We start from the raw sequence: 20,423 nt of genomic DNA, 5'->3' as shown, positions 1-20,423 counted from the left end.
TGGTGACATCACTGAGAAGGCAGCCTATCCAATCACTAGAGAGCGGTGACATCACTGAGAATGCAGCCTATCCAATCACTAGAGAGCGGTGACATCACAGAGAACGTAGCTGTATTTGTGTTGCGGATGGCTGGGAATAGGAATATTGGATCTGGGAATATCAGAGATTCAGTTCTGATTTTACTCTCACAAGCAATGAATGCCAAGACTTCTCACAAACTGTCTCTATAATTATTCCGAGCTTCTCGCCATCACCCGACCGCGCACACCTACACTGGATCTCGCCGTAAAATCAGTCCGCCAAGCAGCTGTCCCATCCTATTCATACGGCCAGCAAATCAGACGCCATTGTAATAAAATACGGCGTTTGTCACAGATTTCCCCAACTTCTGGCAATGTTTAAAAAACCTGTCGCTCATTGTCTGCCGGAGAGACGGGATCCTCGCAGACGACCGGGATGAGCGGCGTGCGGGAAACCTTTCCCCGGCTACGATTACAGATGGCGGTTCAGAAACGGCTCCGGCAGCGGGGAAGGTGACCCCCTCCTTCCAAACAATTTTGCATAAAATTAAAATTCTGTTGCGCCCGATGCTGGAAATAGTTTGTTTGTCGGAGGGGCCCACGCAGCGCGGGAGACGAGCCGTCCAAACCTGTCAAAATTTAGAGGAAATCAGCAAACATTTGGAATAAATCACTTCTGGATTCCTGGCAGAAACACAAGAAAACAGACAGGAAAACAACCGGCGGGCAAACATCTCTAATAAGATGGACTCCAGAATATGGCCAATCCCGCGCTGGACCCGCGATGTCCTCAAAGGACAAAAAAAAATCGGGTAAAACAGATAAACTGCCTTCGCTATGCTGGTTATACAAAGTTACACATTATCTATATCAGTGCAGCCATTGGTTCTGAATGGGTGGCCATGAGGGTGGAAGGAGGACTCCACCTAAAGCCCTGGTGCCCACCCTGTTGCATGCAGCCCTGTGGCACTTACTGTGTGGCCCTAGGGGGCCCCTGTAGACAGCGGCCTGTTGTGGTGCTTACTCAAGCCAATAAAATAAAAGTAATCATTAGCCTGACTTCTGAAAGTTATTGGTTTGATTTCTTATTTTTATTCTGTGCTGCCCATCCATGTTATATGTCAGTCTCTGATCATCTCCTGTATTATGTCTGCAGTCTCTGACCATCTCTTGTATCATGTCTGCAGTCTCTGACCATCTCCTTTAGTATGTCTGCAGTCTCTGACCATTTCCTGTACTATGTCTGCAGTCTCTGACCATCTCCTGTACTATGTCCGCAGTCTCTGACCATCTCCTGTACTATGTCCGCAGTCTCTGACCATCTCCTGTACTATGTCCGCAGTCTCTGACCATCTCCTGTACTATGTCCGCAGTCTCTGACCATCTCCTGTACTATGTCCGCAGTCTCTGACCATTTCCTGTAGTATATCTGCATATAATCACACACATAGGGTGGACTTGGACTTTTTTCAACCTCAAATACTATGTAACTATGTCCGCAGTCTCTGATCATCTCCTGTAGTATGTCTGCAGCCTCTGATCTTCTCCTGTAGTATGTCTGCAGTCTCTGATCATCTCCTGTAGTATGTCTGCAGTCTCTGATCATCTCCTGTACTATGTCTGCAGTCTCTGATCTTCTCCTGTAGTATGTCTGCAGTCTCTGATCATCTCCTGTAGTATGTCTGCAGTCTCTGACCATCTCCTGTACTATGTCCGCAGTCTCTGACCATCTCCTGTACTATGTCCGCAGTCTCTGACCATCTCCTGTACTATGTCCGCAGTCTCTGACCATCTCCTGTACTATGTCCGCAGTCTCTGACCATCTCCTGTACTATGTCCGCAGTCTCTGACCATTTCCTGTAGTATATCTGCATATAATCACACACATAGGGTGGAATTGGACTTTTTTCAACCTCAAATACTATGTAACTATGTCCGCAGTCTCTGATCATCTCCTGTAGTATGTCTGCAGCCTCTGATCTTCTCCTGTAGTATGTCTGCAGTCTCTGATCATCTCCTGTAGTATGTCTGCAGTCTCTGATCATCTCCTGTACTATGTCTGCAGTCTCTGATCTTCTCCTGTAGTATGTCTGCAGTCTCTGATCATCTCCTGTAGTATGTCTGCAGTCTCTGACCATCTCCTGTACTATGTCCGCAGTCTCTGACCATCTCCTGTACTATGTCCGCAGTCTCTGACCATCTCCTGTACTATGTCCGCAGTCTCTGACCATCTCCTGTACTATGTCCGCAGTCTCTGACCATCTCCTGTACTATGTCCGCAGTCTCTGACCATTTCCTGTAGTATATCTGCATATAATCACACACATAGGGTGGACTTGGACTTTTTTCAACCTCAAATACTATGTAACTATGTCCGCAGTCTCTGATCATCTCCTGTAGTATGTCTGCAGCCTCTGATCTTCTCCTGTAGTATGTCTGCAGTCTCTGATCATCTCCTGTAGTATGTCTGCAGTCTCTGATCATCTCCTGTACTATGTCTGCAGCCTCTGATCTTCTCCTGTAGTATGTCTGCAGCCTCTGATCTTATCCTGTAGTATGTCTGCAGTCTCTGACCATCTCCTGTACTATGTCTGCAGTCTCTGATCTTCTCCTGTAGTATGTCTGCAGTCTCTGATCTTCTCCTGTAGTATGTCTGCAGTCTCTGACCATCTCCTATACTATGTCTGCAGTCTCTGATCTTCTCCTGTAGTATGTCTGCAGTCTCTGACCATCTCCTGTACTATGTCTGCAGTCTCTGATCTTCTCCTGTAGTATGTCTGCAGTCTCTGACCATCCCCTGTAATATGTCTGCCGGAGTATGCTGTCCAGTTCTGGGCACCAGTCCTCAGGAAGGATGTACTGGAAATGGAGCGAGTACAAAGAAGGGCAACAAAGCTAATAAAGGGTCTGGAGGATCTTAGTTATGAGGAAAGGTTACGATCACTGAACTTATTCTCTCTGGAGAAGAGACGCTTGAGGGGCGATATGATTTCAATATACAAATACCGGACTGGTACTGGAGTTTAACAAGACTTGTGGCCACTCATTAAAACTAGAAGAAAAGAGGTTTAACCTTAAACTACGTAGAGGGTTCTTTACTGTAAGAGCGGCAAGGATGTGGAACTCCCTTCCACAGGCAGTGGTCTAAGCGGGGGGGCATTGATAGTCTCAAAAAACTATTACGCCCCATACACATCGGACATTCCAACAACAAAACCGTGGAGTTTTGTTCAAAGGTTGTTGCCTCCAACTTGTCTTGCATACACACGGTCACACAAATGTTGGCCAACAATTACGAACGTGGTGACGTACAAGACGTACAATAGTCATGTGATATCTCCATTACGAATGCTAGTTTTACAAGACCAAGCGCTTCCGGCTCATACTTGATTCTGAGCATGCGTGAACTTTTGTGTGATGGACTTGTGTACACACGATCTGAAAGAACGACAACAAAGTTTTGTTGGTGGAAAATTTGAGAACCTGCTAGCCAACGTTTGTTGGCGGAAAGTCCGACAACAAATGTTCGATGGAGTGTACACACGGTCAGACTTTCAGCCAACAAGCTCACATCCAACATTTCCCGTTGGAAAGTCCGATCGTGCGTACGGGGCATTAAATAAGCACGACCACAACATACAGGGATATACAATGTAATACTGACATATAATCACACATATAGGTTGGACTTGGACTTTTTTCAACCTCACATACTATGTAACTATGTCTGCAGTCTCTGACCATCTCCTGTATTATGTCTGCAGTCTCTGATCATCTCCTGTACTATGTCTGCAGTCTCTGATCATCTCCTGTACTATGTCTGCAGTCTCTGACCATCTCCTGTACTATGTCTGCAGTCTCTGACCATCTCCTGTAATATGTCTGCAGTCTCTGACCGTCTCCTGTAGTATGTCTGAAGTCTCTGACCATCTCCTGTACTATGTCTGCAGTCTCTGACCATCTCTTGTACTATGTCTGCAGTCTCTGATCATCTCCTGTAGTATGTCTGCAGTCTCTGATCATCTCCTGTACTATGTCTGCAGTCTCTGATCGTCTCCTGTACTATGTCTGCAGTCTCTGACCATCTCCTGTAGGATGTCTGCAGTCTCTGACCATCTCCTGTAGTATGTCTGCAGTCTCTGACAGTCTTCTGTCATATTACAGAGAGTGAACATTATATGCTGCTCTTTGGTGATGTCAGGGCTACACTTGGACCTGCTTCTGGTGTCTCTCCCCAGCTGGAAAATTCTGGATCTATAGTGGGTTTCCAGCGTGCGTTCATCTCTCAGAATCTGCATCATCTCTCCCGGAAGTAACAGTTTATGTGATTTTATCTCTAGCTTGCTATTCTGTATTTTCTTTTTTTTTTATCGATTGGAATTGTATCTTTCTGAAGACTCTGCAGTCCTTCTACAAGACATTGCAGGTTCTCTTTGACCCCCCGCTATGCTCACTCTGGCACACAGGGGGCACCGGGAGGAAGGAGGCGATGGTGAGATGTGAGTGGGCATGAGAAGAGAGGAGATGGAGGAGGAGGAGGAGGAGAGGATGCGTGGGAAGCTTGGAGAGTTTTGCAGCGTTTCCATGGAGACAAACTGCTCAGAACCCGCACCCCATCACTGCGACGACCGGCATCCAGAGAACGGGTTCAAGAATGCCGAACTGCAGGTGTGCAGAAAAAAAGAGGACCTGTCATTAGACACAAAGTCATAGGCAGGATACCGGATCATTGTGACATCCCAACAGAGCACTGATTCTGAATGTACACAGAAAGAATCATTTATAGATCTTGGCAGTTTTATAACTGTAATCAAGGGGAGAGCGCAGTGCATTGACTTTGTCAGTGGGAGGAATAGTGCCCCATCATTGGTGTCAGTAGAAGAGCAGTGCCCCATCATTGGTGTTAGTGGGAGGAATAGTGCCCCATCATTGGTGTCAGTAGAAGAATAGTGCCCCATCATTGGTGTCAGTGGGAGGAATAATTCCCCATCATTGGTATCAGTGGGAGGAATAGTGCCCCATCATTGGTGTCAGTAGAAGAGCAGTGCCCCATCATTGGTGTCAGTGGGAGGAATAGTGCCCCATAATTGGCATCGGTGGGAGGAATAGTGTCCCATCATTGGTGTCAGTAGAAGAATAGTGCCCCATCATTGGTGTCAGTAGAAGAATAGTGCCCCATCATTGGTGTCAGTAGAAGAATAGTGCCCCATCATTGGTGTTAGTGGGAGGAATAATTCCCCATCATTGATGTCAGTAGAAGAATAGTGCCCCATCATTGGTGTCAGTGGGAGGAATAATTCCCCATCACTGGTATCAGTGGGAGGAATAGTGTCCCATCATTGGTGTCAGTGGGAGGAATGATTCCCCATCATTGGTATCAGTGGGAGGAATAGTGTCCCATCATTGGTGTCAGTAGAAGAATAGTGCCTGAGATAAGTGTCAGTGGGAAGAACAGTGCCCATCATTGGTATCAGTGGGAGGAATAGTGCCCCATCATTGGTATCAGTGGGAGGAATAGTGCCCCATCATGGTTGTTCGTAGGAGTAATAGTACCCCATCATTGGTGTTAGTGGAAATAATAGTGCCCCATCATTGGTGTCAGTCAGTGGGAGGGATACTACCCCTTCATTGATGTCAGTGGGAGGAATAGTACCCCATCCTTGGTGGTCAGTGTGAGGAACAGTGCCCGATCATTGGTATCAGTGGGAGGAATAGTGCCCCATCATCGGTGTCAGTGGGAGGAATGGTGCCCCATCATTGGTGTCAGTGGGAGGAATGGTGCCCCATCACTGGTGTCAGTGGGAGGAATGGTGCCCCATCATTGGTGTCAGTGGGAGGAATGGTGCCCCATCATTGGTGTCAGTGGGAGGAATGGTGCCCCATCATTGGTGTCAGTGGGAGGAATGGTGCCCCATCATTGGTGTCAGTGGGAGGAATGGTGCCCCAAGGGCCAGATAAGGCAAGCAAAGGGCCACAGTTTGAAGAACACTGATCTAGAGGGACAGAATGGATGAAGTTCTTATCTTTCCTGCCTCCAGCACTGCTGACAAAACCAGTCTAGATCTTTGCTCACTTGATTTCTGCTGAATGGGAAGGTCAGAGTTCACATTGCTGGTTCTTCATGTGAAATAAATGCCCAGACTGTCAGCTGTCAGCAGCACCGGAGGGTGTTTGGATCAGCAGTGCCTCCTAGTAAGGTAATGTAGTTTAGTATTTCAGTGATTACTATTTATCGATCCATCTCACTAGACATTCAAATTTATCGACGGGTCTGGAAAAAATAAACCCGTCGGAGGTTGATGAGAGCTGTGTGTGACCTGCGATGACCAGCGGGGTGGCGCCCTCTAGCTTCCATTGCTTAGCGAGCGATGCCAGCCAGCAAAACCCGAAAAAAAAAAAAAAAAAAGAGTTGAGAAGATAAAAAAAGATGTCATTAAAACATAATTAAGTGTAATTGAGAATATGAACGTGCTGCCGTTTAGCCAATGGGGATAAAGGTGAACCCGCGCCCTGACCCTCTCTGTCCTCTCCTGCGATTACGCTCCGTCTGCCGCATTACTAATCTGTCACCGGCGCTTTCCAAATCCTGGGCCGCGGTCCAGGAGAATACGCCCCACCAGTCCTTGACCGGTGCCAAACCGCTCGGATGTAAATTTATCAGGGGGGGGGGATGGGGCAAGAGGATTAGAGGCCTGGGAGCCCGGAGTCCGGCACGCCACAGTGGGGAGGGGATTTAATGATAAGGGGGGGGGGGGGATTTACACATTTGGAAGGAGAAGTAACTCTGAATAGATGGGGGAGGGGAGGGGGAGCGAAACGCACTAATGTCATTGTAACAGAAGAAGCCGCTTCAGGCAGCCGTCCCCAACACACCAAAACTGGGTCATTGTATTAAGGTCAAATAAGCACACGGGCAAGCGAGGATGTCTGCGTACTACAGCGTGACAGGAACGCGCCGCCGCGAGGAGGTCTCCGCGTATGAAACCACTTACATAAGAGAACGCAGGAAAACGCCGCAGGTTGTACCCTATGAAATGCTTTATACGTCTGATGAGAGCTCAGAGATAGCCAATGAAGAGACTCCGGTATAAAACATAGGAGAAGCCTCTCTTCTAATAAATTTAAACGTTTTAATTTTCCTGAAATTATGTAAATAATTGTGAGAATTTAGAGAAATTTAGACATTTTGCCAAGATGCATTGAAGTGCAATTGGGGAGGAAATTTAACTGCCTGCCCTGTCGGGACAATTTAAAAAAAAATTTTGCAGACATTTTAAAATCTGAATATTTGGATAGAAAATGACTTATGCCCCGTACACACGGTCGGATTTTCCGACGGAAAATGTGTGATAGGACCCTGTTGTCGGAAATTCCGACCGTGTGTGGGCTCCATCACACATTTTCCATCGGATTTTCCAACACACAAAGTTTGAGAGCAGGCTATAAAATTTTCCGACAACAAAATCCGTTGTCGGAAATTCCGATCGTGTGTACACAAATCCGACGGACAAAGTGCCACGCATGCTCAGAATAAATAAAGAGATGAAAGCTATTGGCCACTGCCCCGTTTATAGTCCCGACGTACGTGTTTTACGTCACCGTGTTCAGAACGATTGGATTTTCTGACAACTTTGTGTGACCGTGTGTATGCAAGACAAGTTTGAGCCAACATCCGTCGGAAAAAATCCATGGATTTTGTTGTCGGAATGTCCGAACAAAGTCCGACCGTGTGTACGGGGCATTAGAATCCCCAAACTTGATACATTTTCTGAAAGCAGAGGCCCTGGAGAATAAAATGTAAAAAAAAAAAAAAAAAAAAAAAACAGTTTCAAAATATATGGGATTTTTACGGTGCTGAAACAATACAAATCCTATAAAACTTTTTGTATTTTTTACAGTATCGTGTAGCCATCTAATATCACATTAAAAATATATACAATTTACTTCACAAATACAATGGAAATTTTCATGTCTCTTAGAGCTGCGCGATTAATCGTTAAGAATCAAGATTTTTTTCCCCCCCTTGCGATCTTAACAAAGCATTTTCCCGATTCTCTCTATGCTATGAATTCTCTTCTCAAGCCGACAGCTGTAAAAAAAAACAAACAAACAAACAAAAAAAAAAAAAAAACAGGCAGTCTGCCAAGTATCACAACATTCCTCAGCCCCTATAATAACTGTAAACATTGTAACGTTTTGTTCTTTAGGTCAAAGGAATGAACTAAACTTTTTCTGACACTTGTTGGTTTCAAGATAAAATCATTATTTCTTTGCTAGAAAATTACTTAGAACCCTCAAACATTATATATATCTATAGATATAGATATATAGATTTATCTCTCTCTCTCTCTCTCTCATTGTTTTTGCGCAGCTGTCTTTCAAATGCAACTTTTTTTAGAAAAAAATACACTTTAATAAATTATACATACATACACATACATACAAAGACTGTATATAATTTATATATTTATTTTTTAAAGGACCCCATGCTCCCCTTTAAAAATATATATTTTTTTGCATTCACATTGTGAATACCTCATACAAGGCCAGGACTGGAGGGAAGGGGGGGGGGCAGGAGGGGGCAGCTGCCCTAGGCAGTGCCACTGAGAAGCAGCAGCCTACAGCATACATTCAACCAAAATGAGAGCCAGACTCACCCTTTCCATCCTCTACAGACCCACCCTGCTGTCTCGTGCTGCCCTACCTAACAAAGGAGCAGTGATATCTCCAGAGGATAGGTCCATTCTCTGCACCAGTGGTGTACTTTAGGAGGTGCAATTTACGCTGGGAACTGGCACTCTGGGAGTGCTGAACAGCTGCCCAACAATTTTTTTTCCTCTGGCAACTGATTCCAGCCCTCCTCTGGTCCTCCTCCAGATCCTGCACTTTCTGCTTCCCAGCTCCACTCCCAGCAGCAGCACAAGGGGGTGCACTGTGATGTGAGGGTGGGTGGAGGACTCTTGACTTTGGATAGTGGGGGGGGGGGGGGCTCTTGAGATCTGATGTAAGGGGGAGGGTGGGGTTTTTGAACATCTAGTCTTGTGGATACAACCGGCACTTTGAAGGTACCCATAATTCTGGTGCAGCCCCGGATGAAATTGAGTTTGACACCCCTGCCGTATACTATTCATACTATGCTATGCAAATTGGATGCTTTTCTATTTCCTATCCTTGTATCTATTTCTTATCCTTTTGTCTATTTTGCATTTATTTCCTATTCCTGTATCCATTTTGTATAATTTCTTATATTTGTATATATTTTGTATCTATTGTTTATCCTTGTATCAATGTTGTATCTATTTATTATCCTTGTATCTATTTTGTATATGTTGTTTATCCTTGTATCTATTTTGTATCTATTTATTATCCTTGCATCTATTTTGTATATGTTGTTTATCCTTGTATCTATTGTTTATCCTTGTATCTATTGTTTAACCTTGTAGCTATTGTTTAACCTTGTATCTATTGTTTATCCTTGTATCTATTTTGCATATATTGTTTATCCTTGTATCTATTTTGTATTTATTGTTTATCCTTGTATCTATTTTGTATCTATTTATTATCCTTGTATCTATTTTGTATCTTTTTTTTATCCTTCTATCTATTGTTTATCCTTGTATCTCTTTATTATCATTGTATCTATGTTGTATCAATGTTTCCTCTCAGACCATGCAGGAATAGTGTGTAAAGAATCTGACACTTGTTTTCCCATCAATTATCAATTTCCATCAATTTTCCTCAAATGATAGTTGAAAGAAATAATTAAATTCCTCTCCACTCCTGAAATAAGATCGATGATTGGAGAAGATTTCCATCTAACCTGAAATCCTGACACTCAGCATCGCCACCATCTATGTCACTTCATAGAGCAGTGATGACCCTGCCATCAGCAAGGTCAACAATCTCTTCTGCTTTCCGCTGGTCGCCAACCTCTGCCTTCACCATAATGCAATGTCATTAAATATTTCATTGTTTTTTTTTTTCTGCATGTCGCACTAGTTGGAGGGGACAGTCTCAGAATAATAACAATTTTTACTTTCCCATGAACGGTAAAGGGCTCAGTGACTGTTTTTGGCATTGGTAAAGTTTTATTTACAAATTTGTTCCCGGCGTCGGTCTGGCTGAAGCCCTGCAGGTGTCGCTGACAGCGAGCGTCCTGATTGACTGATTGGAGATTTAACATTCAGTTTGCCGAGAGATGGGGACAGCGCGTCAGTGTCGGCTTCACACCAGAACAGACATTGATTGATGGCAGCAGCGGAGTGTTTAAAGGCTCTTTCTACATCCACATGATTGGTATTGTTTCCTAAAAGCCGGTATCAGCACTAGAGCCTTGTACCGGGTTAGCCATCGATAAATGCACAAAGATTGGAGAACTTTTTTTTGGCAAACTTATTTGTAAAAAGAAACATCCGCACTAGAATCACATAAAGTGCAATCCAAATATAAATGTGCAAAACGAGTCCAAAAAGTCCAAAGTTATTCACAGCAGCTTGCAAAAACACTGAAATGCAAGTCTGTAAACAATATTGTACAATTTGCCGCACTAGAAGTGAGACTTCTTGACTCTCCAGTTAAAGTGTAAACCATCACTTTCAATAAAGAAAAACATACTGGAAGCATGGACTTTACAAATACAAAGGCTGCTTTCTCAGTGATGTCATCGAACTCTAGTGAATGGAGAGGCTGCATTCCCAGTGATGTCACTGCTCTCTAGTGAAAGGATAGGCTGCATTCTTAGTGATGTCATCGGTCTCTAGTGAATGGATAGGCTGCATTCTCAGTGATGTCACCGGTCCCTAGTTAAAAGATAAGCTTACTTCTCGGTGATGTCACCAGGTCTCTAGTGAATGGATAGGCTGCATTCTCAGTGATGTCACTGGTTTCTAGTGAATGGATAGGCTGCATTTTCAGTGATGTTACCGCTCTCTAGTGAATGGATAGGCTGACTTCTCGGTGATGTCAATGGTCTCTAGTGAATGGATAGGTTGACTTCTCGTGATGTCGCTGGTCTCTAGTGAAGGGATACGCTGCATTCTCAGTGATGTCACTGGTTTCTAGTGAATGGATAGGCTGCATTTTCAGTGATGTTGCCGCTCTCTAGTGAATGGATAGGCTGACTTCTCGGTGATGTCACCGGTCTCTAGTGAATGGATAGGCTGCATTCTCACTGATGTCACTGGTCTCTAGTGAATGGATAGGCTGCATTTTCAGTGATGTTACCGCTCTCTGGTGAATGGATAGGCTGACTTCTCGGTGATGTCACCGCTCTCTAGTGAAGGGATACGCTGCATTCTCAGTGATGTCACCGTTCTCTAGTGAATGGATAGGCTGACTTCTCGGTGATGTCACTGGTCTCTACTGAATGGATAGGCTGCCTTCTCTGTGATGTCACCGCTCTCTCATGAAGGGATAGGCTGCATTGTAATTTTTACCATTAATATTAGGGATGGGCGAATGGTTCGGCCCGACCATAAGTTCGGGCCGAACTTTGGTTGTTCGGACGTTCGGCGAACAGCGAACATTATGTGGTGTTGGTGGCAAATTCGAAACCCGCGGAACCCCGTTAAAGTCTATGGGACACTAAAATGAAAAACCAAAAGTGCTAATTTTAAAGGCTTATATGCAAGTTATTGTCATAAAAAGTGTTTGGGGACCCGGGTCCTGCCCCAGGGGACATGTATCAATGCAAAAAAAGTTTTAAAAATGGCCATTTTTTCAGGAGCAGTGATTTTAATAATGCTTAAAGTGAAACAATAAAAGTGAAATATTCCTTTAAATATCGTACCTGGGGGGTATCCTTAGTATGCCTGTAAAGTGGCGCAGTTTTCCCGTGTTTAGAACAATACCACAAAAGAAAAATTGTCATTTAAAACTGATCTGCTGTAACAAATTGTCGGATCCCTTCAATACAGATAAAACTCATTGAAAAAACGGCATAGGCCCCCCCCTATTCCATTACCAGGCGCTTTGGGTCTGATATGAATATTAAGGGGAACCCCGAACCAAAATTTAAAAAACAAATTGCGTGGGGGTCCCCCCAAAATCCATACAAGTCCCTTCAGGTCTGGTATGAATATTAAGGGAATCCCTGCAGCGGGGATCCCCTTAATATTCATACCAGACCCAAAGGGCCTGGTAATGGACCGGGGGGGACCCATGTTGTTTTTTTTAATGAGTTTTATCTATATTGAAGGGATCCGACAATTCATTACAGCCGCGAGCAGTTTTAAATGACATTTTTTCCTTTAGAAATGTCATTTTGCTGTGGTATTGTTCTAAACACAGGAAAACTGCGCCACTTTACAGGCATACTATAGACACCCCCCCCAGGCACGATATTTAAAGCAATATTTCATTTTTATTGTTTCACTTTAAGCATTATTAAAGTCACTGCTCTTGAAAAAAAAAACTTTTTTTTTGCATTGATCCATGTCCCCTGGGGCAGGACCCAGGTCCCCAAACACTTTTTATGGCAATAACTTGCATATAAGCCTTTAAAATGAGTACTTTTGATTATTCGTGTTCGTGTCCCATAGACTTTAATGGTGTTGGCCCAAATTTTTTACCTGCTCGGCAGTTCTGGGGGGGGGGGGGGGGTGTTCGGCTCATCCCTAATTAATATGAATGCTGCTTGCAATTCTCTACCACTACATTGCACTCTCTTTCTCTGTGTTATTTATCGCTATAATATCTCTGATGGGCTTATTTAATAAAGCAGTGTAAATGGCAGTCGTTGTTTGTAAAGGTCAGTTACCCCTCTAATCGCATTTAAGCTCCATCAAGTCGCAATGCTGTAAGATGATTTGGTCGGATCCTCTTTGTTTCTGTCCATTATCCTCTCATGGAATAAGCTGCTATGTCTATACATTGCAGCTCTGTGTCTATACATTGGAAGGCTCTGACTTTCTGCAGTACAGTGTGTGGGTTTGCAGTGAACAGAACATGCGTTACTACAGCAACAGCTGCTGGGTTTAAAGTGCCAGGAAAACAATGCAGCCCTCGTGTCTGGGATGTGATCGGTATATGGATAGATAGACAAAAAATCCTGAGAACAACTGTTCATGGGGCCCCTGCAATGACTGGGCGGGGGGGGGGGGGGGCACTTACTTACCACATAGAGCTGCTTCCATAGTGAGGCCCATTCTTGCAGCGTATTCGTCACCTCTGTGACCAGGGGGTCTTCCACCGGAACCACCGTCTCATATTGCCTGCAGGGGAAGAAAGAGTCATATCAGGCCGACAGGAACCCAAAGATCACCCACTGCGACAGGCTGGGAGCCGAGAGCCACCCACGGCAGGCGACAGACTAGTCCTGTTTTTACTTAAATGTGCGCAGCAGCAACTGGCCGGGCTAATTAGGCAGCATAGCGGCGCAAAAATCAAAAAATGATGATATGCAATAGCCCAGAGCAACCAATCGGGGGTACGGATTACTCGCAGCTGCCGTCTAGCCTTCTTTTCTACTCAAATCCCTCAGGAAGCTCACCACCCCCAGTGTAGCAATCTGTACATGTAAAGCTACAAAAATCTGCAAGAATGTATCACTCTTAAAGGGAGGATGCATGAACAAGTACATTTTGATTTAGATAGAAAAGACACTAAAAAGGTTACATTTTATTGGCTTTAGACATCTGAGATTTACTGTAGTAGTTTGTGTCTCTGCCCCTCCCACAATGGTGAGATTTCTTGCAGTAGTTTGTGTCTCTGCCCCTCCCACAATGGTGAGATTTCCTCCAGTAGTTTGTGTCTCTGCCCCTCCCACAATGGTGAGATTTCCCTGCAGTAGTGTTTCTGTCTCTGCCCCTCCCACAATGATGAGATTTCCCGCAGTAGTTTGTGTCTCTGCCCCTCCCACAATGGTGAGATTTCCCTGTAGTAGTTTGTGTCTCTGCCCCTCCCACAATAGGGAGATTTCCCCCCAGTAGTTTGTGTCTCTGCCCCTCCCACAAAGCTGAGATTTCCTACAGTAGTTTGTGTCTCTGCTCCTCCCACAATGGTGAGATCTCCTGCAGTAGTTTGTGTCTCTGCCCCTCCCACAATGGTGAGATCTCCTGCAGAAGTTTGTGTCTCTGCCCCTCCCACAATGGGGAGATTTCTTGCAGTAGTTTGTGTCTCTGCCCCTCCCACAATGCTGAGATTTCCCTGCAGTAGTTTGTATCTCTGCCCCTCCCACAATGGTGAGATTTCCCTGCAGTAGTTTGTATCTCTGCCCCTCCCACAATGCTGAGATTTCCTGCAGTAGTTTGTGTCTCTGCTCCTCCCACAATGGTGAGATTTCCTCCAGTAATTTGTGTCTCTGCCCCTCCCACAATGGTGAGATTTCCCTGCAGTAGTGTTTGTGTCTCTGCCCCTCCCACAATGATGAGATTTCCTGCAGTAGTTTGTGTCTCTGCCCCTCCCACAATGGTGAGATTTCCCTGTAGTAGTTTGTGTCTCTGCCCCTCCCACAATGGTGAGATTTCCTGTAGTAGTTTGTGTCTCTGCCCCTCCCACAATGGTGAGATTTCCTGCAGTAGTTTGTGTCTCTGCCCCTCCCACAATGGTGAGATTTCCTGCAGTAGTTTGTGTCTCTGCCCCTCCCACAATGGTGAGATGTGGTCTCATCTTTGAAGCCCCCCCATGGTATAATATGCCAATGTGAATTTTGGTGCAGAGAGGGGTGTTCCTTTTCTCTCTGTCCCCATTTTTAGAGAATATTTTATTTCGGAGGTTCCGATGTTGAACCTCACTGGAACTTCAGCTGTTTTTCTCAGTGACAATCGCACCCTTTGGAAGGTAACGGCTTCACTTTAAGGACAGAGAGAAGAAGGAACGGGAATGCTCCTCGGAATACCAAACTTGTGATGACATCAAGGAGCTGATTATGGCTTTAAAAGCCGATCAAAGATGCCGAACCACCTTCCCTGTCAGAGGGATTTTAACAAGACGAGCTTCAGCCGGGCGGGTGATGGTACACATTCCACCGCAGACTTTAATGGAAGGGAAAATTCACAAATGATGACGGGATGGGGGGGTTAAGAATAAGATGGGGGGGTGTAGGAATGACATTGCGGTGGGAGGGTAAGGATAAGATTGGGGGGGTGTAGGAATGACATTGCGGCAGGGGGGTAAGAATAAGATTGGGGGGGGGGTGTAGGAATGACATGGGGGGGTAAGAAAAAGATTGGGGGGGAGGTGTAGGAATGAGATTGTGGGGTGTAGGAATGAAATTGGGGGGTGTAGGAATGAGATCGGGGGGTGTAGGAATGACATGGGGGGGGTGTAGGAATTAAATGGGGGGTGTAGGAATGAAATTGGGAGGGGTGTAGGAATGAGATTGGGGGGTGTAGGAATGAAATTGTGGGTCGGGGTGTAGGAATGAGATTGGGGGGTGTAGAAAATGAAATGGGGGGGGTGAGAATGAGATGGGGGGGTGTAGGAATGACATGGGGGGTGTAGGAATGACATTGGGGGGTGTAGGAATGACAATGGGGGGGGTGTAGGAATGAGATGGGGGTGGGGGGTGTAGGAATGACATGGGGGATGTAGGAATGAAATTGTGGGTCGGGGTGTAGGAATGAGATTAGGGGGGTGTAGAAATGAAATTGGGGGGGGGGGATGAGAATGAGTTGGGGGTGTAGGAATGACATGGGGGGGTGTAGGAATGACAATGGGGGGGGGGGGGTAGTAATGAGATGGGGGGGTGTGGGAATGAAATTGTGGGTCGGGTGTAGGAATAAGATCGGGGGTGTAGGAACGAAATTGTGGGTCGGGGTGTAGGAATGAGATTGGGGGGGGGGTGTAGAAATGAAATGGGGGGATGTGAGAATGAGATTGGGGGGGTGTAGGAATGAGATTGGGGGGGTGTAGGAATGACATTGGGGGGTGTAGGAATGAGATGGGGGGGTGTAGAAATTAAATGGGGGGGTGTGAGAATGAGATTGGGGGGGGTGTAGGAATGACATGGGGGGGTGTAGGAATGACATTGGGGGGGGGGGGGGTAGGAATGAGATGGGGGGGTGTAGGAATGAAATGGGGGGGGGGCTAGGTCTGTGTGTTTTAGGAAGATCTGCTGTTCTCTTTCTACATTCTATGGGAGAAATTAGTCATGTACTCAGTATGGTCGCCGTATTCGGTAAATATGATGTTACCAAGATGCACCGGGCAGAAGAACTGAATATACAGACAACATACCAAGACCCACACCGGCCCTAACCTTCATTTATTATTGTCAGGGGAAGGGAAAGTAAGGGGAGGGAAGGGAAGAAAAAGAAAGGGAATATAGAAGGGAAGAAAGATGAGCGGATGAAAGGGAAGGAGGAGAACGGGAAGGGGAAAAGAAGAGAGGGAATGGGGAAGAAATGGAAAAGAAGGCAAAAAGGAAGAAGGGGAAAAAAAGAGAGGGAATGGGGAAGAAAGGGAAAAGAGAGGAAAAAGAAGAAAAGGGAAGGGAAGAGGAAAAGGAAAACAAAGAGGAAGAAAAGGAAGTTAAAAGGTAGGAAGAGGAGGAGAAAAAATAGAAGGGGGAAAAATGGGAAGGAAAGAAAGACGCATGGATGAAAGGGAAGGGAAGAACAAGAAAAGGAAGGGTATGTGAGGAAAGGGAAATGAGGCAAAGGAGGAGGGAAAGGAGAAAAAAAGAAGGGAAGGAGGAGAATGGGAAGGGGAAAAGAAGAGAGGGAATGGGGAAGAAATGGAAAAGAAGGCAAAAAGGAAGAAAAGGGAAAGGAAAACAAAGAAGAAGAAAAAGAAGGGAAAAAGGTGGGACGAGGAGGAGAAGAGAGGGAAGGGGGAAGAATGGGATAGAAAGGGAAGCGGGAAAGGAAGGGAAGTGAGTAAGGGGAAAAGAAGGGAAGTGAAGGGAAACAAAAGAGAAGAGGATTGCTGAAAGAAAGAAGAGAAAATGGAAGGGAAGAGAGAGAAGAAGTGGAAGAAGTGGAAAAGAAAAAGGAGGGAAAAAGGACAAAAGGAAGGGATAGAAAAAAGAAGGAAAGAGGGAAACAAAGAAAAAGAAAGAGGAGGTAATGAAAGAAGGTGAAGGGTAAAAAGAAGAAGAAAGGGGGAGATAAGAAAGAAAAAAGGGAAGTGGGATGAAAGAGAAGAAAGAATGAGAGAAATGGAAGGGAAGGAGAGGATAGAAAAAAGGAAGAAAGGGAAGGAAAAGGAAGGAAAAAAAGAAATAGAAGGGAAGAGAAGAAATGAAAGGTGAAGGGAAAAAAGAAAGGTAAAGAAGGGAAGGAGAAGAAAGGAAAAATAGGGAAAAAAAATGGAAAAAGGAGGAGGGAGGTGAATGCAAAAAAAGGAAAGCAAGTGAAGGGAAACAAAGGGGAAGGTCAAGAAGAGATGATGGCTGAAAGAGGAGGGAAGGGAAGATAAGGGAAAGAAGAATTGGGAAAGAAGGAGGAGGGAAAAGACAGAAGAGAGGGGCATGTGAGGGATAGAAAAAGAAGGAAAGAGGGAAGGAAAGGGAAGGGGAGGAATAGTAATGATATGGAAAGTGACAGAAGGAAAAAGGGGGGCAAGGCGGGGGGCAAGGTGGGGGGAAGGGGAAAGAAAGAAGTGAAGAGAAGGGGAAGATTTCACATGAAAAGGAAGGGGGAGAAAGATTAGGGTTGGGGGAAAAAGAAGAGGAAGCAAGAAAAAGAATATGTTGATTTCCTTCTTTACTTACAGCTTTCCATTTTAAACTTTAATATTCTGAGTTAAGCACAAAAAAGTGCCAAAAAGTGAAAAATATTGACTGCCCAGTGTGAGAACTGAATCTATCTATGTATGTGTCAGACACTCCTGGGCTATTCTTGTTCTTCATAAGATAGTGGATGTTTAATAATAAACATACATTGTAGAAGAGTAGCAAGTACCACACATGAACTCGGAGCAAAAACGTTGGAACGGTTATCCAGATTGCTTTATAAAGGAAAAAATATACCCAAAAAAAATAAAGTAAAACTTCAACCTTCAAAATCATATGGGAGGAAGTGCCAGACCTAACCTGCACCAAAGCAGAAGGGGGAACAAGCTTAATTTGTTTGAAGACTATCCCAACCAGAGGACTTCAGTGTGTCCTTCATCCGGTCCAAAATATGCTAAAACAGCTCACCAAAATCCAATCTTACGCCTTGGAGAATGAGAGATCTCCATTCCCAGAACTCTCATCTACTCAATGACAGACGAGAAGGACGAACAATACAATTAGGATGATAAAACATCAGAACTGAGAGATACGGGAGGAAAAGAAGAAGAGTTGATGGAAGCCAACCTGACCCCGACATCGGATGGGAATGTTTTATCTTTTCATGAAGACAGGAATGTAAAAGGCGTCAGCTTTGTATGAACAGCCTTATCAGAGTGCGGTCACTATATACAATTTATAATTCTAGATGTACATCCGGCAGCCATGTTTGAGCACTATAACATTTTCTACTTCCTGCTTTTTAGTGCTGCAATTCATTTCTATGAGTCACCTGACTAAAAACGATACAATAATTGCACTGAGCCAAAGAGAGCTCCCTCTAGTGACTATACTACAAATCTCTTTATTTAATAGAAGAATAGAGAAAGAGGAAGTATCCAGGGCCGTCATTAAAAATCATGGGGCCCTGTACAGCTTACCTGACAGCAACAACAGATCCCACCCCAGTAACAATAGATCTTCCCCCAGTAACAATAGACCCCACCCCAATAACAATAGATCCCACCCCAATAACAATAGATCCCACCCCAGCAATAATAGATCCCACCCCAATAACAATAGATCCTACCCCAGCAATAATAGATCCCACCCCAGCAACAGTAGATTGCACCCCAGCAACAATAGACCCCCCCACATACACACACAGCAACAATAGACCCCCCCCCCCACACACACAGCAAGAATGCACCAATTACAACAAAATACCTCACCCAGCAACATTAGCCCCCACAGCAGCGACAACAGATTTCCCAGCAACCAGCATCAATAGACCCTCCAGCAGCCCTCAACAGTAGATCCCTACCAGCAACATAGGACCCCACCAGCAACAATAGACCCTCACACAAAAACAGATCCCCACCAGTGACAATAGATCCCCCAGCAGCCAGCGTCAATAGACCCTCCAGCACACCCCACACCCCTTGTTATTACACACATTCAGTGCTGGGGGGTGTGCTCCCCCGCATTCCTGCTTAAAAAAAAAGCCCTGCCCTTGGCCCCCCCCCCCATTGCTACCCTCCACTCTACACCCCCATTCCCCAGAATTTTGCACAACCTGCATCTCCCAGTACTTTATCTGAACCCACATTGCACCTTATTTGCATCCCTGACCCCCACCCCCGCTACTATCCTGCACTCTGCGCTCTTGTATCCCCCATTGCTCCACATTCTGCATTCCTTATTACTCCACACTCTGCATCGCCCATTACCCTGCACCCCCAGTATCCCTATTACACCCCACTCTGCACCCTCTGCAATCCCCATTACATCGGACTATACATCAACCATTACCCTGCACCCCCTGCATCTTATAATATGCCTCATTCTGCACCCCCTGCATCCCCTTGCCCACAGGCAGCCCCTGCTGACCTGAAGGGGGCCGGTTGGTGGCCCTGGTCATCAAAAATGACTTTAACATAAACGTTACAATAAACTATTAGCTCTTACTGAAAGGAATAAAATAACTGCACTGAGCCTAAGAGAGCTCCCGCTAGTGGCAATGAGAGCTCCCGCTAGTGGCAATGAGAGCTCCTGCTAGTGGGAATGAGAGCTCCCTCTAGTGGCAATGAGAGCTCCCACTAGTGGCAATGAGAGCTCCCGCTAGTAGGAATGAGAGCTCCCTCTAGTGGCAATGAGAGCTCCCGCAAGTGGTAATCAGAGCTCCCTCTAGTGGTAATGAGAGCTCCCTCTAGTGGCAATGAGAGCTCCCTCTAGTGGCAATGAGAGCTCCCTCTAGTGGCAATGAGAGCTCCCGCTAATAGCAAAGACAGCTCCCACTAATGGCAATGAGAGCTCCCACTAATGGCAATGAGAGCTCCCTCTAGTGGCAATCAGAGCCCCCTGTAGTGTCAATGAGAGCTCCCTCTAGTGGCAATCAGAGCTCCCACTAGTGGCAATCAGAGCTCCCACTAGTGGCAATGAAAGCTCCCACTAGTGGCAATGAGAGCTCCCACTAGCGGCAATCAGAGCTCCCACTAGTGGCAATCAGAGCTCCCACTAGTGGCAATGAGAGCTCCCACTAGTGGCAATAAGAGCTCCCGCTAGTGGCAATGAGAGCTCCCTCCAATGGCAATCAGAGCTCTCACTAGTGGCAATCAGAGTTCCCGCTAGTGGCAGTCAGAGCTCCCTCCAGTGGCAATGAGTGCTCCCTCTAATGGCTAATCTTCAATTTCCTATATTTAATAGAATACAGAAAAAAGAAGTATGTAATAATGTTAAAGTCGTAAAT

The 20,423-nt window shown here is 45.4% G+C and overlaps 1 protein-coding gene across 14 annotated transcripts in view; it reads right to left on the bottom strand.

Annotated features, from left to right (window-relative positions):
- Window positions 1–20,423, bottom strand: part of DOCK3 (dedicator of cytokinesis 3) — a 239,580-nt gene that overhangs the window by 105,684 nt on the left and 113,473 nt on the right. For all 14 annotated transcript variants that reach the window (XR_012235189.1, XR_012235190.1, XM_073591625.1 and 11 more), the window contains exon 5: window positions 13,136–13,232. Coding sequence is in view for 12 of the 14 variants with exons in the window: in XM_073591625.1 (XP_073447726.1) it covers window positions 13,136–13,232 (97 nt within the window). In the remaining 2 variants the exon portion in view is untranslated. The remainder of the gene's footprint in view (window positions 1–13,135; window positions 13,233–20,423) is intronic.

This window comes from Aquarana catesbeiana, linkage group LG07 (assembly GCF_042186555.1).
Source record: "Aquarana catesbeiana isolate 2022-GZ linkage group LG07, ASM4218655v1, whole genome shotgun sequence".
NCBI lineage: Eukaryota > Metazoa > Chordata > Amphibia > Anura > Ranidae > Aquarana > Aquarana catesbeiana.
This window is presented reverse-complemented; position numbering and strand designations above follow the sequence as displayed.